Source organism: Camponotus vicinus, unplaced genomic scaffold (assembly GCF_025532165.1).
Source record: "Camponotus vicinus isolate PSW18456_S1 unplaced genomic scaffold, iyCamVici1.0 SCAF_1, whole genome shotgun sequence".
In the NCBI taxonomy this organism is placed as follows: domain Eukaryota; kingdom Metazoa; phylum Arthropoda; class Insecta; order Hymenoptera; family Formicidae; genus Camponotus; species Camponotus vicinus.
The window spans coordinates 33,392,825-33,413,832 of NW_028141945.1; the positions used below are offsets into that span (position 1 = coordinate 33,392,825).

General features: G+C 27.9%; 3 protein-coding genes across 5 annotated transcripts; all 3 read right to left on the reverse strand.

Annotated features, from left to right (window-relative positions):
• Positions 1 to 4,418: 4,418 nt before the first annotated feature.
• On the reverse strand, positions 4,419 to 12,319 carry Spg11 (spatacsin). 3 transcript variants are annotated; one of them, XM_083083473.1, is made up of 23 exons: positions 12,182 to 12,319; positions 11,469 to 11,804; positions 11,162 to 11,328; positions 10,721 to 11,077; positions 9,816 to 10,622; positions 9,575 to 9,747; positions 9,211 to 9,488; positions 8,980 to 9,141; positions 8,710 to 8,916; positions 8,444 to 8,635; positions 8,244 to 8,363; positions 7,997 to 8,171; positions 7,682 to 7,905; positions 7,447 to 7,607; positions 7,065 to 7,383; positions 6,826 to 6,991; positions 6,339 to 6,698; positions 6,089 to 6,253; positions 5,842 to 5,990; positions 5,627 to 5,734; positions 5,251 to 5,538; positions 4,865 to 5,184; positions 4,419 to 4,770 (listed from the first exon to the last, which is right to left on the reverse strand). In XM_083083473.1, the coding sequence occupies exons 2-23, from the start codon at positions 11,748 to 11,750 to the stop codon at positions 4,572 to 4,574; spliced, it is 5,379 nt and encodes a 1,792-aa protein (XP_082939599.1). In that variant the 5' UTR covers positions 11,751 to 11,804; positions 12,182 to 12,319; the 3' UTR covers positions 4,419 to 4,571. The 3 variants fall into 3 exon arrangements, with proteins under 3 accessions (XP_082939599.1, XP_082939603.1, XP_082939607.1); XM_083083477.1 differs by having other exon boundaries at positions 12,264 to 12,313; XM_083083481.1 differs by lacking the exon at positions 12,182 to 12,319 and having other exon boundaries at positions 11,525 to 11,664.
• Positions 12,300 to 16,134, reverse strand: LOC145962429 (odorant receptor 4-like). The gene is made up of 7 exons (XM_083083490.1): positions 15,672 to 16,134; positions 14,702 to 15,138; positions 13,513 to 13,612; positions 13,308 to 13,418; positions 13,029 to 13,184; positions 12,676 to 12,814; positions 12,300 to 12,395 (listed from the first exon to the last, which is right to left on the reverse strand). Exons 1-6 carry the CDS (start codon positions 16,032 to 16,034, stop codon positions 12,758 to 12,760), a joined length of 1,224 nt encoding a protein of 407 aa, XP_082939616.1. The 5' UTR covers positions 16,035 to 16,134; the 3' UTR covers positions 12,300 to 12,395; positions 12,676 to 12,757.
• Positions 16,135 to 17,655: 1,521 nt separating this feature from the next.
• Positions 17,656 to 20,845, reverse strand: LOC145962439 (odorant receptor 4-like). Its single transcript, XM_083083498.1, has 8 exons — positions 20,277 to 20,845; positions 19,442 to 19,878; positions 19,030 to 19,129; positions 18,834 to 18,944; positions 18,608 to 18,763; positions 18,302 to 18,378; positions 17,952 to 18,052; positions 17,656 to 17,884 (listed from the first exon to the last, which is right to left on the reverse strand). The coding sequence occupies exons 1-6, from the start codon at positions 20,634 to 20,636 to the stop codon at positions 18,325 to 18,327; spliced, it is 1,218 nt and encodes a 405-aa protein (XP_082939624.1). The 5' UTR covers positions 20,637 to 20,845; the 3' UTR covers positions 17,656 to 17,884; positions 17,952 to 18,052; positions 18,302 to 18,324.
• Positions 20,846 to 21,008: the final 163 nt, after the last annotated feature.

Consider the following 21,008-nt stretch of genomic DNA (forward strand, 5'->3'; position numbering starts at 1 on the left):
AAGGCTAATATTACATTTGTCGTACGACAAATTTTTTAAGCACATTGATTGGCTGCGGGATAGAAAGTTTCTAAAGATTCAAAAAATTATTATCCCGCAGCCAATCCATGTGCTTAAAAAATTTGTCGTACGACAAATGTAATATTAGCCTTATGTTTATGCGCGTCACGTGTTCGAACTAACCTTGGCATTTTCGCGGGAAGACTCGAGTGGATCGTGTACCTTTCGGTGTCGTTCGTCGAGGTCTTTCAAAACGCGTTTGTTCTTTATAATTTTTGCAATTAGTGATTATATATATTAATTTGTACGATTTTTATTTATGCAGCAAGTGACGTGTTATTTTGGCCTAATGGTTCTTTTAAGAAAATAACCAGTATTGAAACAGTTTCACCAACTGGTTAATTGACTAATTTTTGTATCAGTAATTGGTAAAACTGTTTCAATATACTGATTATTTTTGAAAGTTTATTCACTGTTGTTGCGATATTAACGTGTGGAATAAATGGAATACATTCGTGAGTTATAATTTTATTATTAATAAATAGTTGATTTGTGATTATTGCTCTTTCCATTATTTAAAATGCTCGATTACACGATACAAGAATCAAAATTATAAATTATCATTTTGTTGCGATCCTTACGAGCACAATAATTATTCTTCTACTTCTATTTTACTTTTATTCTAATATTTAGAGTTAAAAATATTTCGTCCGACGCTTTATCGTATAATTATTTGATCTAAATATAATTCGAGAACGCGCAATAAAACGATCGAATGACAAAATCGAATAAATAATATAACGGAAAGCATTGTGAGGTATATTAATCGTTTAATAAATAATTAATCTGTGTGTACATGTGTGTGTGACTTTAAAAATATACATATTAAATTCAATTTTCGTATATGTACGAAATAATACGCGTAAAATATTTTGGCAGCGAGTTATCAATAACACGACGTTCGACCTTGATGACGTATGCGCGCTATTGTTTATATAGGCGACGACTTTGTATCATTCGCACGGCACATTCCAGCGGGGAAAGTGATACGGAACGCTTCGTATTATTGAATTCTTTTCCTAAAAGTGCGATCGTGATTAGAATCGAAATATAATTCGCTACGATTATTACAATTAACAATGAATTAACTCTTAATAAATAACATGAAACTTTAAGACGATGATAAATCCATCGAAACGCGATCCTTCATTATTGTAAATAAAAATTGAAGCAAAAGGGGCAAAAATTACAAATTTTATTACAATATTCTCGGATTATCGAACCTTACGGATAATAATTATTTCTCTAACATTGCATAGAATCAAATTCGATTTCGCCCGATGTTTTGAACTTTTCTAAAATGCAAGCATATATATTATATTGATTAAACGATTGCTGTATCTCATCACTTTATTATACATTACTTTAATATTTCAATTTTATGATTCGCGTTATTGTGCATATATTATATATCAACAAATAGAAATAGTTAATTAGTGTAAGAATCGAGTGGTGCATGATTTTGGCTTCATTTAAATATTGCGTGTTCTCAATTGAATTATATTTAGATCAAATAATTATACGATAAAGCATCAGACGAAATATTTTTAATTCTAAATATTAGAATAGAAATAGAAAAGAAATAGAAGAATAACTATTGCTCGTAAGGATTGTGCAACAAAATGATAATTTATAATTTTGATTCTTGTAATCGAGTATTTCGAATAACGGAATGAGCGAATTGTAACATTTTTCGTGTTCCTCTCTTACAATATAATAAAATACGTATCTCGAATAATTATTTTGCGATCGGGAGTGCCGTGCAAAGTGTCTCGCGATCGTTTTTATATAAATATAATTAAATATAATTAATTGTTTGTTGGCGAGTGAATATGAGTGCTACGAGGTAACAGTAAAGGATTAAGAAGAAAGGAGAAGGACATCTGGAAAAGTATCGGATAGCCAGAGAGCACTGAGAGAGCCTAAGCAGCTAGAGAGATATGGTGAGTAATTTATAAAAATTATTATTTATGTATACTGTCTTTAAAATAGATATATTGCTTATTATTTTTTCATTTTCTCAATAGTATATATGATTCACTCTAAAAATATAATCATATAATATAATGCATGTATAAAATATTCCAGATTTTATTTTAACATATTTAAAGTATCTAATCAATTTAAATTGCGCGCATGCAATTATAATAAATATTTAATATATAATTACAAATAAATAAATTATTTACCAGAAGATTGCTCTGCCGGAGCCCGATGCCTCGTCAAAAATTAAATGCAAATATAATCACAATTAATACTCTTATAAATCTATTTTTCATAAAACTCAAAATAATTCATTTTGTAAAACTAATTATTACGCGCAATTTTTTTATCTTTTAAGAGAGATCTTCTTTGAGATTATCTTTGAAGATCTTTGAATATCTTCTAAGAGATTATCTTTGATATTAATACTTTAAATGTAAAACTAGCAAAAAATGTTTTTTTTGTTATAAATTTTTGAAAAATATAATTAATAAACAGAGTATGATAATTTTTTACTTACGCATGATTTTAATAAGAGAGAATTGGAGATTTTTACAAAAATTATAATTTTGTAAAGCTTTTATATAGTTATTAGAAAATTATTAATAATGTTCTTTTTTCACAAAATATATAGAATTATTTTATTAATCTGCTTATTATTATACATGCATGGAATATAAAATTCAATGGGTACAGTAATAATTTTTTGAAATATTAATTATTGTGAATGCTATTATAATTTGGATCTTTTATTCGTATGTTATAGACACAACCTCGATGATCTGACAATGAGAGGAGGAGGAGGCCTAGGAGAGGCATCCTGCACCGGCGGAACAACCTGATGGTAAGTATTATTATTTATATTAATTATTATATCTTATTATATTATTTATTATTATTATTATATATTAATTATTAAATCGTGTACACATATTAATTTGATTCATTTATTTGAATGATTTAAACAAGAAAAAATGAGGAAAATTTTTATAAAAATTTTTTCTATAAAAGTTTCTACTTAAAAATTGAAATTATTTATAAAATTATTTCATATTTATACATTTATTTATAATTCGGATATAAAATTCAGTACGTACAATAATAATTTCTTTAAATATTAATTATTTTAAGCGCTGCTAAATTTGAATTTTATATTTGTATGTTACAGACAACGTAGTTCCAGTATCAACTCCGCTGTAGCGCATCAGTGTCGGTGAGTGATGACCTTTTATTTTGAAGCAATGGATTTGTAAATGCATGTAGATAAATCCGTTGCTTTTAACTCTCGGACGGCGGGATGCATGTATGAATTTCAATCAATTTTAAATTATAAAAAAAAGTTTCTTTAATATGTATTTATATTCTATATTTCTAAAATAAAATTTTATACTAAATTGTAAATTTATATTTTTAAACTTTTATAAAAAGAATAAATTGTAATTTTATATTTTTAAACTTTTATAAAAAGAAATATTAATTGTGTATCAAAATTAAAGTAGAAAGAAAAATATTTCTAAACTAAAGATAATATCTTTATTGCAATTTTATGATAGATATACATGAGATATTTATTTCCATTATATATATGAGCTTTAAAACACTTTTAAAGATATAGATTTTTAATCATTCGCTGACCGAGAGTTAAGATATATGTTAATTATATTCTATACATGCATGATAATATATATTTTGTGATTTCTGACGACTGACATGCGCGTCTAAAAAACGATTGTAATATTATAAATAAATTATTAGTCGTCTTATTAGTCGAACAATAATCGGCAATAGAAGGAGTTATTCTCCTTGCTTGATCTCATAGAAATCGCACCGGAAGATATATTACGCAACTAGGACTCCCTAAATTTATCGCAAATTCCTGATTAGGGCTCCTTAAATTCCTCATTATAGCGGATTCTCAATTAGGATTCTCCAAATTTCTTTATTGCAAGTTTCTACTGGCGTAAGCCAGCAAGTAGGGCTGTTAAAGCTGTTAGGTCTTATAGTTTTAACGGACTATTAGGGCATTAAAAAAAATTTAAAACTTTAAATAAAATTTAATTTATAAAAATTAATTTTATTTTAGGGAAATAAAAAAACATGTTATTTTTAGGGATATTTTTATTTTATACAAAATTAAATAAATTATGTATGAAAAGTTGAAATCGATTGTAAAAAAATTATAAATAGAAATGAAAAATAATGTATGAAAAATGTTAAAAATGTAAAAACCTTAAATATATACTATGCATTTAAGTTACATTTTATTACGTATAACATTATTAAATTTAACATTTTATCTTTTTATATAAAATTGATTTGTTATAAATAATTAAATAATAGCATATGTAATAACAGGACATGTAATACAAGCAAGATAATATCAATAATATTTATTTCCTTGAAAAGTACAAATTTATATTCTCGCAATAAAATAGAATCAATTTACAATAATTTGTCATAACGATTTGTGGTTATAAGTATTTTTATCAAAAGATGACTGTGTCGAATTCTTCGTAGTACATATTATATCATGAAGTGTATCCTTTCTTCCAAATCGTATCTTTTAGATAGGAACCCACTAAAGGATTATTTAACATTTCTTCCACAATATCTTTAAAACCAAGCTGACTAGCTAGCTTGTATTTACATTCGACATCTGATAATTCAGAGATTAGAGTTTTCATATTATTTGTCATGGAATGATTAATATTTTTTTCCAAACAGTATCTAAAAATATTTTTTTAAAAATTATTTATATATGTATATATAGAAAAATCGTTTTTTCTAAATTTTATACATATATTGGTCGTATTAAACTCACCTACGCGCACAATCTTGTACAATCGTAGATGTCAGATCGTTTACCATCATGAATTCTTTGAGATATTTCGTCTCATCTTTGAGAATGCAATGATGATAAATAAGATTAGCCCAATCTGTGTGATAATTATAAGCGCGAGTGACAATAAGAGCTTGAGGAAAGTTTAAGATCTGAGACAGTATTTTATCTAACTCATCACTTTTCAGATTTAATAAGCATATCGCTTGCTGATTATGCGGTAACGCGTGCAGTAGCCCGAGTTGAAGAGCGATAAGCTGGGCTTGATGAGCGCACTGGTTAGCGAGATTTAATTTTTTATCCTAGAAATCAAATATATTCTTTTTTTATTCTGAAAAAATATATATGTAATAATTTTATTTCTTTACCTGTAAATAATATTGAGTGGCATGAGTGAAATTAGTTATGGCCAGTTGCAATTGTTTTTGGGTATTATCATTCCGAGTGAACTTTATTTCCACTGGAGTTACGCCTCTTCCGTATTCTTTTAATACATCAGATATTAAGTTTGAAATTACTTCCTTTGCTTCATTTTCCCACATGAGTGCGATTTCGTAGTACAAACGGAAATGAAGCGCCACTAAAGTAAACAATTCTTTATCGTCTGGACATTGACGTTTCAAAAATTCTAACAGTGCCATTTTTAGACCCGGTACCTGTTCGATTAAAAAAAAATGTATATTTTTTCATTAATGAAAAGAAAAGTATGTATTCGCTTGCAATTTATCACATGAGCAAAAATACCTTATCTAAGCCTTGTCCCAATAAAGATTCAAATTGATCATTTTCCTTTAAAATTTGAAATATGTAATTCATTTCGGTAAATCGCCCAACGCCAGTTACAAGACGTACCTAATAATAAAGCATGAGAATTAAAATAAATTATGGAATTAATCAATGTAATTAATAAATCATGTAATCTTAAAAATAATAATGTAAATGTTAAAATATTAACATACTAGTAGTGCCCAGTGTTTGAAAATTTGTAACATATTCGCGAGGTTTTGGCACTTTCGTAATACTGAAGCTATTCCTTCCATATTACAGGAAGCCGTAAAACAATCGTGCGATCTTATTAGTAATTCCACTATTATTTTTAATCCTGCAACTGTAACACATATATATAATAAACACACACACACACACACACACACATATATATATTTTTTTTAATTAACTTAAAAAATAATGGAAAAAGTAAATTACCATTTTTTTTTTCATCATGAGTACTAATGTATCTTCCCAGCATTGATTGTGCTGTTTTTAGCAATTTTAACCCTAATAATGAAGTATCACTACAAAGTTCCATTATTAAGTGAAAGTGTGAATGTATGGAATAGCCCCAAATAAAAATAAAATCTTCCTGTCCATCTGTTGAAATTATATATAACACAATATTGTTATTTTTAATATTGAAATGATACTTTTTGAATAAAAAATAATTTTTTCTTATTACCTTCTATTGCACGACTTATGTGCATTGTAATGTTTTCGGTTAAAAATATTGCCACATCTTCCGTCTTAATTTTATAAGATATTATTATGTTATTAGCAGTTTCAAATTTATTTTCAATATTACTTTCTATGGTCTCTCGCAGAAATTTAATTGGATTGCTCAGCACTAATAAGGATTGATATGTCTTGCCTAAGCGTGCAGCAAGTTTATAACACGAAATAATTCTCAGGCATATCTCATTCCCATGTTTAAGACTTTCTGACAATTTTTCTAAGATTGAAATACATTCCATTTGGAGTTGGTGATTGTTAGTAATCATTGTATCATTTATCTTGCTAGTTTCTGATGAAACTGTATTTACTGCAAAAATAAAATATGTTAATACATAATTTTCCGATATATTGATTATATGCAAGAAGTGAAAAAATAGTTTTAGACAGATGAAAAAGAAATTGTAATTAGTGTTAAAGATAATAATAAGACATACGAGATGACGATGAAGAAAATCTTTGTAGAGCGCGACGGAAAATGCCATATTTTTGTTGCTTGTTCTTACTCGTCTCTTCCAAGAGACTCTTTTGTTGCACAGTTAAGTCTGTTGGTGAAACTTCACCTTCTGCTAAGCTTAAACACAGCATCAATATTTGCAAATCCTATAAAATAATTTTTTATAATCATTTTTTTAATATTAATATATACCTGTAAAAATAAAAGGATGCTACTTACTTTATGATTGTAATTAAACATCATGCTTATTCGTAAGGCAATATCTAGTTTGCCAAGATCAAGTAATTTATTAATTAAAATCTCTACAGATTTTTTTTCATCTTCGTCGATCAAAGAGCAAACGACTTGTAATCTATCCAAACCAGATAGTAATTCCGTTTTCAATTTATTAAAAATGTAATCGTCACAATCAAACTGTACATTTTCAGGTCCAGCTAAAATACATGATTTCCACATTGCCATCTCCAGAGTATCGATAGTTTGTTGCTCAATTTCAGTATTTTTTAAAGTCTCGTAAGCCAATTTTAAAACTTCATATCTAGAGAAAAAATATTTGGTTATTTATATATTAGAATTAGTATCTTGTATATTAGATATTCACCTTTCTTTATGCGATATAACTTCTTTGGCATGTTCGACAAAGAATTCAACTGCTATTTGAGATGGAACATTATACCGATTGAAATCTTGAGCACATTGCATCCAGAAAACAGAATTTATTTTGTCATTCACATTTATAGATTTTTTAAAAATATTTCGATACTGAAAATAATATTATGGATTCATGTTCAAAAGAAACGCATAGTATTTCTTATAAAAATTTCAAAAATTATTACTTGTGCTAGTATAATTTCACATGAATTTAGTCCGGCGCGAGATGCTAATTCTAGAGCGATACTGTAATTCTCGATTGCTATTAAGTCATTAATGCATCTTTGAATCTCTGTGTCAAAGTTATGTACATTGTCGATTATAGTAATAGCTTTAAAATTTAATGTTATATCGGTTTTTTGTAGAAGTTTTATTATATCCAACAAGCATTGAAAATCCGGTACTGCGACTGCAATATACATGTATGATAAATTTTACAAATTATTGCAAGTATTATGTGATAACATGGATTAATTAATATAGAATTGTGCGCGTTTTACCTGGTAAATCTGCAGAAAAATCACACTTTATTAGCGCTTCGAGAAACTTTATTCGCAATGGCGTACTTTGAAAGCCATAACCGAGTGCTGTAACAATGCATCGAGTTGCAACAAATGCAATCCAGTACAAATTCTTCAAGTATGTGAAATGGACGCTGTCCCAATCCATGATTTTCTTAAAAGTAACAAAAATAATGTTGTGTAAATTAGTTTGTATTTGAACTTTATATTATAATTCTATACATACATTAGATTTAAGTGAGGAACATTGTGACTTAAACTCTATTAAATACTGTTGACTATCCTTAAATTCGCTGTAACTGATTGTTCGCATCATAAATTCAAAGAATAGATTCAAAATGCTATCCTGCAAGATTTTAATATCAATTACAATAAAGAATTTTTAGCTATCATTTTGGTCATCATTACATAATTAATTGAACTTACAGGCATGAAAATTTTGTAAGCTCGATTAACTGTGTTAATATAACCATATTGAACCATTTTATTTAATAATTCTGATACTTTATCAGAAGGCCATATTTGTTGTTCCAGACATTCCTCGTAATCGAGAAGTATATCTTCTCTTTTTGTTGATATTACTATCCAACAATAACAATATGCTGCTATTGAGGATGGCTATAAACATAACATTTTTAATCGTAAAGAAAAATTAATAAAATTTACTATTATTAATTAGCATAAAATAATACCTCATAACACGTAGCCAAAATAGCCAATATAGGCATTAAGTTTGAACGAGATGCATTAATTAATGCTCTGGGTGGATCTTGACTTTGATGGCAATTTAATATAATTAACCATAAATCATTATCTAAAGAAGTTGGATTGAAAGTATGTTCTGTGTCGATTGCATCTATATCAGTTCCACATATAGATGAACTGGATGCTGGAGATTCCTGGAAAGTAATATTAATTATATACTAAAATTAGAAACTAAAATTTACAAACAACACTCTTACATTTTCTTTTACTCCAATTTTGCGTTGTCTTGTTGATTGCCTCGCATCACGAGATTTTTGTTCATTACATGATTCAGATCTGTTAAGTTTACTATTGTTGAAACACATTAGTAAATGTTCCCGTATGCTCGCATTATTAAATAATTGGGCGTTTTCCAGTACCTAGCAAACGCGATTAGATTGAGAGATATAGATTTTAATTAGTATTATTATTATTATTCTACAATGTACCTGATTTATGGGATAAGCGAATATGTGGCTAACTGCAATGAATTCGAACCATAAATCATGATCTGCCAAATATTTCAGCAATATATCGGGTAATACACAGTTGTGAACTTGTGCAAAGCTTACGATAATGTTCCATGTTTTTAATGCTTCAATAAACTGTTCACTATTGCGTGTCAAGATTTTATCCAATAAATGTTTTTGGAAACTTTGTTCTAAGTAAGATATCACAGACATTAGGTCAGTTTGATTCTTATACACTACATTTTCTAATAAATTCCCTGTAGAATAAAGAATATTCAAAATTTTATTCGCAAATATCATATATGTATTGTAATTGCTTAGTTACAATTATAAAATGTTATACCTATAAAGATATTTAACTGCTCCTGCACATAGTTTGCCACAGTAACGTGCAATCGTAAATTGTTCGAGTCAATCTTCAACAATTCAATAAAAACAATACAACTGCATACAATATCCGACTTATCTAGATTTCTCAAAGCGAGAATGTGCGCGTATAAGGCTGCTTTGAATTTTCTAAAATAATTTTAATTGTTCATACTAGCACATTGACAAAAATAAATATTCTCATTGAAAATACAAACCTTTGAGAAGATACATTTCCGAGTAACTTAGCTTGAGTGTATTCTAAGGTATACGCAGCCATATTTGGCCTGCCTTCTTTCAGATAATAACGATATGTTAATATTTCTTTATGTCCATATTTTTTAATAAGATTTTCGTTTGTGAAAGTAGGCATAGGCTCATTTTTTAAGCGCCATTTGAAAAGTTGTTTTGCATTCAAATTTTTATATCCGTCTAATAATTCGTACACTGTAATATCATCCTTTTTAGTTTGATCTTCGATGATACATTGCATATTTGGTATGTGTGTAAGCGCAAACTGAAGAACTTCTTGGGAAATAATATGTTCACCAATTTTTAAAACAACTTTGTTTGTAAATATGTCTCTTATTAGTTTATTCTTTTCGGAAGTATTTGCCTCATTACTTAAGGCACTTTTCATTTGAGATAATTGTAAAAATATTAATGTCAAGCTTGCTAAATAATTCGTTTTTAGATAGGCATTAAAGTCGTCAGAAATATAATTAATCGATTCAACTATTCCACGTATTAATGCATCTTCGTAATGATCTTTAGCATTACACATATCAGTTAATACATTAAATAATTGTGTTAGCTTTAAATTGTCTTCTTCAGTGTGACATTCTTGTGTGCAATGTGCAAGACACAATTGTTGATCAACATTTCGCAAAAATTCTGTTTTATCAATATTGCAAGAAGGTAGAGATAATGTTGCATCAAGTTCTTCCAATGTAATACCACAGCCAAAGGAACGATTTAATAGTAATTTTAAATCATACGTTTCTTTTTTTATATATATACCATATCTAAAATAATAAATTTATATATTCTTTTTTTATTAGTCTTGTTATTAGTAAATATATTAATTATCAGTAAGTATACATTAAAAAGATAAAATACATACCTGGATAAATAATCTGTAGTTAAATCTTTTATAAGGCTACTAGCATTGGAAGAATCTATATATTCAATCATATCTGATGTAATATTTAAAGTTAAAAATAACGATTTTAAATGGTGATTAATTTCATTTGAATTTTGTAAGATATCTGGATTGCAATACGCATCAATCCATAGTCTTATTTCATTAATTTTATTGTTAGATAACAAATAATCCCACAAAATAGTGTTTGATACACTTCCCAAAATCTGTGGATCATTCAAAGAGAAATATAATTCAGTGCATAAGGCTTGTTTAATATTCTCTGGTAGTTTCATTATATCATCTATACATATACGAGAACTTAATCCATTTTGAATTCTGGAACAATAAAATAACTATTAATTCTTTTCTATCTTATTATATCTAGGAAGTATTGTTTTCTTATAAATTTTATAAACTTACTTGTATTTTTCTTCATGCTCTATAACAGACTTAATTATGTTCCACGCTGCGACATGTTCATTTTTAAATCCACTAACATTTATCATATATTCACATAAATAGTTTCTTAAGGCTGCATCTTTGCTCTTTGTGGAAACAGTAAAAATATATTCCACTGAGTCTTTTCCCTATAAAAGGATGATTATTATAAATATTTCATATTATAGATTTTGTTTTTTATTTTATTATTTGGAAATATTATTCATTATGTCATTCATGTTCAAAAGAAAAAGATATGATAGACTAATATAATATATGTGACACATACCATATTCCTTAAAATATGTGACGCTCTGTATACTTGTTTTTTGTTTAACAACTCACCGACCCAATTTTCTACTTCTTCATTGAAATATATACATGCTTGTTCTATAGAACAGTGTCTTCTATATGCAAGGCATTTATATGCTAGTTTTATATGGGTTCCCTTAGCGGAAGCTTCTCTCACAAGTTCTCTGTCTCCCAACGTACGCCAGCCAGACCATATAGCAGCTGGTTCTCCAGTTAGACACTCCACAGGAATACCCCCAATGGTCTTTTTCTCAGACATTTTATATCAATGTATTTTTATATGAATACACTGATCTTGACGCAATAGAAACACCTATTATAATGGATATGGAAAGAAAATAAAATAAGAAATTATACACTTTTATAAATTTTTATATGTACAATTTTAAAAAATATATAACTATTTATAAAAAATATATAAAAAAATTTGTTGACATTATAAGATTGTAAATAGAATTGTCAAATCATATTTAATGATTTCTTGTTATGTTATTATAATATATATATTTATAATTTACTCCTTTTTTACAATATACTTTTAGTTTTATAATTTTTTTATATAGAATTTTTTGTTAGAGAAATTAATGAATTTTTATTATACACAAAATAAGTATAAAATAAATATTAAATGAAAAATAGGTTAGGTATTTAAAAACAAGACAAACTGGAATATAATTTTCGATACATTACATTCACATTTTTATACAAGCTCTCACAGACAATAATTATTTATCTACATGAATTATATGTTTTTATATGGGATACTATTCACATTTTAATCACATTTTATGTTTATGGAAAGCACTAGTGTTATTCTGTCTTTCCGACCAACTTAACCAGCAGCTGATAAGAATTAATACAGCAATCAGCTGATACAGCTGTTTTACGTTTCACTACGTAATTTCTATTGGACAAATGTAAGACATTAACAACAGTGGAATCTTAGCAGCAGTAGGATATTATTAAATTATTATAAATATTGTACCCTTTTTTAATAGAAAATTCTCCTTTAAAAATATTTTTACTTTTTGTTTAAAATAATGTTATATATTATATATACCATAAAATTGTACAACACATAATTATTTATAATTTTAAAATAAAAGTTTAAAAAAATTATTTTTCAAAAATAACGAAAAATGTATTTCATTAGAAATTGATTGTTATCTTATTAAAATGCTTACATTTGATTTATGAAGAATCTATATTGTAAAAGAGACGATATATTATATATTTTGTATATTAATTACGGCATTCCAATAACATTCACATTACTACTAACGTTCGAAGGAAACTTAGATATGCCAGACTTGTTTTGAGTACCTAATAAAAAATTACATTAATAAACATGCTTTTTATTTTAATTTAATTTAATAATTAAATTACTTATTAGAAGAATATATACAATTAAAAAAATGTATACGAAGAAAGCAAAAATACTTCGAATAATTTTAGGATATTGATTTATTTCGTTTACAATTATATCGAGACAGGGATTAATTTTGCAAATATAAATATCATATACACAATTTCTTACGATTCCAAAAGTCGCCAACGATAAATCTATCATTCTGCCAGCGCTGATCTTTATAGGATGGCTTGACATAGCAATCACCAATACTAAACTACGAACTGTTTTTGCCGGTAGTTGATACCAATCAATCATGAAGCATACCGAACCAATCTGACTACTCTGGAAAAAAAACGTCATCCGCGGAAAAATATTTAATATATTCTTTTTTGTCCATTTTTTGCTATAGTTTCATGCTCACGAAAATTGAAATTAAATTACATAAAATCGAAAAAATAAATATACCTTCGTCATGAGTAGCTCGCCAATATAACATAATATAAACATATTAAAACAGAATGAAACAAAAAGTAGAAAGTAAGTTGTCAGTCCAACTGTATCACTATCTTGCCAATCCTATGAAATTATAAGTAACAAATATAATTCTTTAAGATTTTTCGTGCATTAAAAGAAGATTATTTTTTTTTTAAATACATATATTTTAGCGCACCACTATGCAATAATATTCAGGCAAGCACATTGTGAATATAGAACTGGCGAATTCCAATAAACATACTTCTTGTAGAATTTCGTCCACGGCAGCGCAGAATCTGAAACAGATCATTATTGGTTGCATGTTAAAAATTTTATAAAAATTAAATCAAAATTGACACATAAGAGCCACAGCGTGGTAGTAGTATAGTAATACTGTCTATTCGAAATAAACCAACAATTAATAAGAAGGAAATATTTCTTCCCTGCGCTCCAATTATCGTGCTGTGGCTCTTATGTGTCAATTTTGATTTAATTTTGATTTATTTATTTGAGCCAAATTCCTAACTATTAATTTTAAAAATTTTATATATCATTATTAGTTTCAATACAGACCCACAGTAAATATATACAATTAATATTTAATAAAAAATTAAAGAAATAAATTTTGCGCACTTTTTTGCAATCAGTTGAACACGTAATGAGTATATGATATTATTTAATGAAAGTTATACATTCAAATAAGAATGTAATCTCGCATGTTCACAGCTGCGCATAATCCGTGAGACATGCAATTCCCACACAGCAATCTATATCTCAGACGTAAATCAGATATCATTTCGTCAATAAATTTTTGTTGTATTTGAGATATCTTGATATCTGATATATCTTGAATATCTTCAGAATATCTGATATCTTCAGAATATCTGATATCTTAATTATCAAAATATTCTAATAATATTTTTACGAAAATATAATCTTTTCTATCTGATTTGTTGCAAGATCAGATATCATATCTCAGTTGAAAAAATCATACATTTTTGCAATCTGGAAGATATCTTATAGATATCCCAGTCATATCTGAGTAGCATTATTTAAATCAGATATTCTGATATTTAGATATCTCTTAGATCTCTCTATGATATATTTTGCTGTGTGGGTTATATCGTCCTCTAAAATACACACACATACATATTGAAGGTTCGTTAGATACACTTGTTGTATTTCTTCGTCTTTTGCATTTTTGCAACAAATAAAAAAAAATTATATATGTGTACGTATATAAAATATGGAAAATTTCTTTCTGCATGAAACTGCCTCTTTTATTTATTTTATTATTTTAAATGTAATCATAATTACCAAGATTTTTTTAAACATAAAAAATCTTAAATTAATTTAAACTAATTTCATAGAGCAGAATATGTTACCTTAATATTCGAACATGACCACTCACGATGGCAGCGATTCGTTGGTTAACGTCTGATAATTGTTCAAAGTTTTTGCCGCGCGAAAGATCCTCAAGTCGAGACGTGATTACATCAATTTGGCCACATGCATGAGTAGCGAATATCGCAGCTAATCCACACGATCCAGCCGTGACCGAATACATAGTGTATCCACAAATGCAATGAGCCAGATATACTATTTCGTATATCGGGCTAATCTGGGTCTGATAAAATTCACTGTAAGTTGGATACACGAGCGGTCTGATAGTTTCGTTACCGGCTTTATGCACAGTGCAAAATGGCAGAATCGTGTGATAAATGAAGCCAGCGATGTACATGGAAGTCGTGCTGATTATAGAGAGCCTACGACCAGTGGCAGCGTACTTCATCATTAATTCGCGATCGGAGTTGAACTTGACCTGTCACAGTATTGCCAGTAATCCTATTTGCCGGGGGAATTAATGACAGCAATCACTATTTATTGCAAATTATGAGAACATTCGAAAGCAAAATTACGAAATTCGCTTTAGTGTATCATTGTCAAATTGATGAATACAAAAAAATATGACTCCTCAAATTTAAATCTTGCATAAAATACGAATTTATATATCTAGTTATTAAAAGCGTGTAGCCTCGTATTAATTATTGAATTTTTGATAACAGAGAAGAGAAAATTGCAATTATAATTAACACATTAGCCAAATTAAATGAAGAAATAAAACGGCAAGATATAAAATATATAAATAGAGTTATTTTTTATGTAAAGATTGAAAAACATTATTCGAGAAATAGCATTATTTTAAAATCAAGATTATATCTCAAGCAATTTTTAGCGAAACTCGTTTTTCTGCAAGAGAAAGAGATTTCTTTCAGCCTTCACTTTTCAAGCATTTAATTCGCGATAAATTTTATTCATTAACTCCTTGCTGTATTTTATAATATCGACACCAACCTGCCACCAGTCACTCTTCACATGTTCGATGCAGCGTAATATTTTAGGCCGACGTATCGCGAGAACGCAATATTTCATCATTGCTGTGAGACAGAAGCCCAATAATCCAGAGAGCTTTAATCTTATGTTAAGATCCTTCTCGTCATAAATGATATGCAAAATACACGGCACTATCGCGAATCCTAACGCAAAATTACACAGCACGAGTGAGATTTTGGACACGTGTTGTCCGATTCCGCGGAATGTAATTGGCCAGATGCCGATTGAACCGAGGATCCAGCTGCATGGTTTGAAGACATATCTCATATCCCGCTGATAATTAATGTTCGACGACATCTCCTGATTGTCTTGTGAATTTCTCATGTTCACATTGCCAGGTTCCGTTTAAGACTGCACGAGGCCAGCGCGTAACATTGATTGCAAGGTCGTTGGACATGCGCTTGCGCTGGCAGATATTCTTTCTGCTGTCAGTCTGACAGATCATGTGCATACGATTAATCATGAAGTGGTCGTACAGGTATATCTTATATCTGATTTCAAGTGGAGGAAACATTTTCATCTTTCTGTTTAAATTCACCTCTGCATTGTTCTATTCTTTCTCTATCTATATTTTTCGACAAATTAAATAATTTGACACTAGTTTTGTAGTTTAACGATAATAATTAATAATGATAAAATAAAGTGAATAAATGAACATTTTTGTGTATGTGTGTGTGTGTATGTGTGTGAGTATACGGCATTGGCGTAATATTATTCTATGTAATATGTTATTGTATTAAACAATATATAGATATACAAATTAAATTTAAAAAAAATAATCTTTCTATATGTCTGTAATTTTAGTTTGATTCAATTTGATTGCTCTGTAATATATTAATCGCAAACGATTATTCAACGTGTAGTTAATGCTAAATGTTGCACGATCAAAAAAATTAAACTACTTTTTCCATGAATAACATCTCAATGATACATATATATATATATATATATATATATATATATATATATACATATATATGTATTTATTTATTTATTGAAGCAAAATGTGAAGACCAAAATTTATGTTTAATTATAAACTTTGAGCGCCATTTTTCTATGATTTAATTATTATGGCGAAGAGCAATGAAAAGAATATAAGAATATATGACTATATATTCAACTAAAGTTTTTTTTAATCTTAACGAACATAAGACAATAATAACAAAGATTGCACAAAGCACAATAATGTCCTTCTTGTTCTCTTGTACTTCCTTGCGATGAAATTCTTATATGATTTGTTAATGCTCCAATATCTTTTTAATAATTAACATAAAAATAAACATAAATGTATAATATATTAGAAAGAGATGGACACACAGACAGTCTTCCTTTTTATGTTATATTATTTTTTTCAAAAACTGACTCATATGTGACCCGAAAAAAATAGTTGCGCTCCTTGAAAAAACAGAATTTAGAGGTTGCTATATAATATAAATGGGTTGCTATATAATATAAATATATAACATATTTAATTGGGAGTTAAAATACAACAGCGCATGCTTATAGTCCGCGCATCACTTGATGCACATGGTACCGCCTACTGATTTGCATAGAACCACCTGTTACACGTTCTATCACATTCCTTAAGAATATATATTGAAAAGATGATATTTAAATAACTTATATAAATAAAATTATATATATGCAGCAGTTAATTTTTTCAATATAATATTAAATTAGGAATAATTTTAAATTATTTTTGTGCTAAATCAATTTTTATTGATTATTTATTGATTATGTTTAGCGCTATATGAAGACAATTGTAAATTTAACTGTAAATTTATTTATAATTCAACTTAGCAATTTGCCAATAACCTTTTTAAAAATCGAAAATTAAATTACGTTGTGAATAAAAACAAATTTTATTTTTTTTAAACACAATTCAAATCAAAATCAGAATCTTTTTTTAAAACTATTTCTTAATACGTCATTATGAATACCATATACTAAAAAAAATGTTATATTAATTAATGATAAGATTAATTAATAATAAATTAATTATTCATATATTATTAATCGTTCTTTATATATTTGATACAATGTAACATTTTATTGTTGAAGTACGTCATGCAAAATTAAACACAAAACTATAAAACGCAATTGTGATTTTACGTATATCATCTGATGCCACGAACTGTGACTAGCTGATTGTGCATAGAATCCAATTATTCAGCCTGAAAACATGTTAACTGTCTCAATGATAATTAAAATTTCGAATAATAATCATATTTGCATACTTACTTGATATGTTCATGATGACAAATTGCTTTGAAGATTGCATGAGATGGACGCCCGACTATGCATATATGTAGTATACCACTGTATTAGATCGCTGCGTATTCCTTATAAAAAAAAATAAGTATTTTTTTTTGCATTTTTCTGTATACACATTTAAATTATCATGTATTATATAAAGAAAAATATCAAATATGTTTTATGATGCATATAATGTAATTATTAGAAGAAGGAAAAATGAATATGTGAACATCGATAATTTTAACATAATATTATATTTAATATATAAGATTTTCTATATTTTTTTAAATAGATTAATTATATATCAAATCAAAGAAAGAAATTCTTTTACTCACATATTTCATAATTTTAATTATGTCTACATTACTAACGTTCGTAGGAAACTGAGATATGCCAGTGTAGTTTTCAATATCTAAAAGCATATTTAAATAATGATCTTTTTTAGTTATATATTGTATTGTATTTTATAGTTATATATTGTAGAGTTTCTTTGCGCATTTTCCAATCTACTATTAAATTATTATATAAAATAATATTGTTAAATAATTTTGGAAATGAATTTTTCTTAGTAACGTAATTTATTTTAAATTTAAAGTAGGTAACAATAAAATAATAATGCATAAATGTTATTAATGTCTTACATTTACAAAAGTCAATAATGACAGATCTACTATTCTACCGGCACTGATTTTAATAGGATGGCTGGCCATAGCGATTATCAATATAAGGCTGCGAGCAAATTTTGGTAATATTTGATACCAATTAATCATATAACATATACATCCAATTTGACTGCTCTATAATATTAATCCAAATAATTAAATACATTTAGTTAAGCATTGCATGATTAAAGAAACAATAGTGTACCTTTTCCATAAGAAGCTCGCCGATATAGCATAACATGTATACATTGAAGCAAAACGAAACAAAGAGTAGAAAATAGGCCGCTAAACTAATCCTATCGTCATCTTGCCAGTCCTATTAAATCGTAAGCAGCAAATATAATTTTATAAGATTTTTCATTAAGAATTCTTTATTTTTTGTAGTATACTTGTTAGCGCACCACTATACAATAGTATTCGAGCAAACATATCGTGCATAGAGAACTAGAAAGTTCTACTAAACATACTTCTTGTAAAACTTCTTCCACTACAGCAGTAAATCTAGAATAAATTTTAGTTTGTATTTAAACTTGCATAATTCTGTATAGATACGGTATACGATGTTAGAAAAATTTTATATTTAGAAATAAAGTTATTTCACTACTAAATTAATCATGTATATAGCTGTAAACAGTACCATGTGTAAAAGAAATTGTTTTATTTAAATTAAATAATTAAAAAAATTTTTATTGTTTAAAATTTAAAATTATTAATTCTTAATTCTTAATTCAAAATTTTCAACTGCAATCTTTAAGTTTTTTCAAATCAATAAGTTATTATATACAGTGATAAACTATCATTTTAAAATGTTACCTTGCTACTCGAACATGACTTTTCACAATGGCAGCAATTCGTCGATGAATATTTGGATTTTGCTTGAAATTTTTTCCATTTACAAGATCTTTCAATCGCGATAGAATCACTTCAATCTGGCCGCATGCATGAGTGACGAATAAAGCAGCCAACCCGCACGTACCAACTGTCACTGAGCATAGAGTGTATTCGCACATACAATGAACTACATACACAATTTCGTACACCGGACTAATTTGGAATTGGCGAAATTTACTATAAATCGGAAACACGAACGGTCTGACGGTTTCATTGTTGATTATGTGCTTCGAAAAAAACGGCAAAATTTGGTAATAAATGACAGAAGAAGTGTACATAAACGATGTGACGATTATCGTTAGCTTGCGACCGGCGGCAGCATACTTCAACATCTGTTCGCGATCAGATCTGAACGTCACCTATCACAATATCGCTCATTTTTATTAATCTCGACAAATAAGAAATCGCAATTTATCAATTTACTAATCTTTCGATTGTCTTTCCTTTTTTAAAATTTTAGTTTACAATGTGAAAAGAAAAGAAATTATATATATGCTCTTTTTTTAAGCGTATTTGATTTCTATTTTATGTTTTATTAAATATAATTATTATATTAATATTGCACAAAATAGAAATGCTTTCTAAACAACTATAAGAATCATATCGTTCTAAATTTATATAGAGATTCAATAGAATGAATCATTTTTAAACAAACATAACATAATCACGCTTTTTTCACTCAAATTATTTGTCAATACATCATTATAATCACTGCAAATTAACGCGATACATTATGCTAATTAATGACAACACCGACCTGCCACCAATCGCTCTTCACAAATTCGATGCAGTACAATATCTTAGGTCGACGTATTGTGAGAATACAATACTTCGTCATCGCAGTAAGGCAAAAAGCTAGCAAACCGAACAGCTTAAGTCTTATAGTGATGTCTTTTTGATCGTAGATAATATGCAGAGCGCAAGGCACTATCGCGAAGCTTATTATGAAATTACAGAACGCGATCAAGATCTTAAATACATGTCGTCCGATGCCGCGGGTTGTGAATGGTAAAATGCCGATCGTGCATAAAATCCAATTATTTAACTTGAGAACATATTGAATATCGCGGTGATAGCTCAAGTTTTGTGGCATTGCAGGTTCGCGTGCACTTGACATGTTCGCGATGATAAATTCCGCTAAAGACTAAACGAGGCGGATACGCGACATTGATTGCAAGTCCACCGGATATGCGCTTGCGCTTACGTAGTAAAATACGTCTTTTAATAGTCTGTTGATAGTTTGACAGATGTGCCTATTAATCGAGAAGTGATCGTGCATGGTGTATTTTACTTTAGAAATTTTATAAATGGAACAACGCTTTTGTTGTCTCGCAAATTTATCTGAATTTAATTGTTTAAGATGTGAAATATATAAATCTCTAAAATAATTTCTCTAAAGTAGAAAAACATATATAGTTTACATTTTGTAGTTTTATTTGAATGTCAAAATTAAATTACTTAGTTGCAGTTTTTATATAAAAAATAATAA

Bases quoted from the DNA above. Each gene is read 5' to 3' on its own strand.
- LOC145962429 (XM_083083490.1), bottom strand. From the start codon at position 16,034: ATGAGAAATTCACAAGACAATCAGGAGATGTCGTCGAACATTAATTAT. The intron at 13,613-14,701 runs GTAACATATTCT...GATCTGTTTCAG, and splicing joins GGTCATGTTCGAATATTAAG to ATTCTGCGCTGCCGTGGACG. The intron at 13,419-13,512 runs GTGCGCTAAAAT...ATAATTTCATAG, and splicing joins CTGAATATTATTGCATAGTG to GATTGGCAAGATAGTGATAC.
- Spg11 (XM_083083473.1), bottom strand. From the start codon at position 11,750: ATGTCTGAGAAAAAGACCATTGGGGGTATTCCTGTGGAGTGTCTAACT. The intron at 9,748-9,815 runs GTTTGTATTTTC...AAATTATTTTAG, and splicing joins GGAAATGTATCTTCTCAAAG to AAAATTCAAAGCAGCCTTAT. The intron at 4,771-4,864 runs GTGAGTTTAATA...AAATATTTTTAG, and splicing joins GTACAAGATTGTGCGCGTAG to ATACTGTTTGGAAAAAAATA.
- LOC145962439 (XM_083083498.1), bottom strand. From the start codon at position 20,636: ATGTCAAGTGCACGCGAACCTGCAATGCCACAAAACTTGAGCTATCAC. The intron at 19,879-20,276 runs GTCGGTGTTGTC...ATATTGTGATAG, and splicing joins TGAAGAGCGATTGGTGGCAG to GTGACGTTCAGATCTGATCG. The intron at 18,945-19,029 runs GTGCGCTAACAA...ACGATTTAATAG, and splicing joins TCGAATACTATTGTATAGTG to GACTGGCAAGATGACGATAG.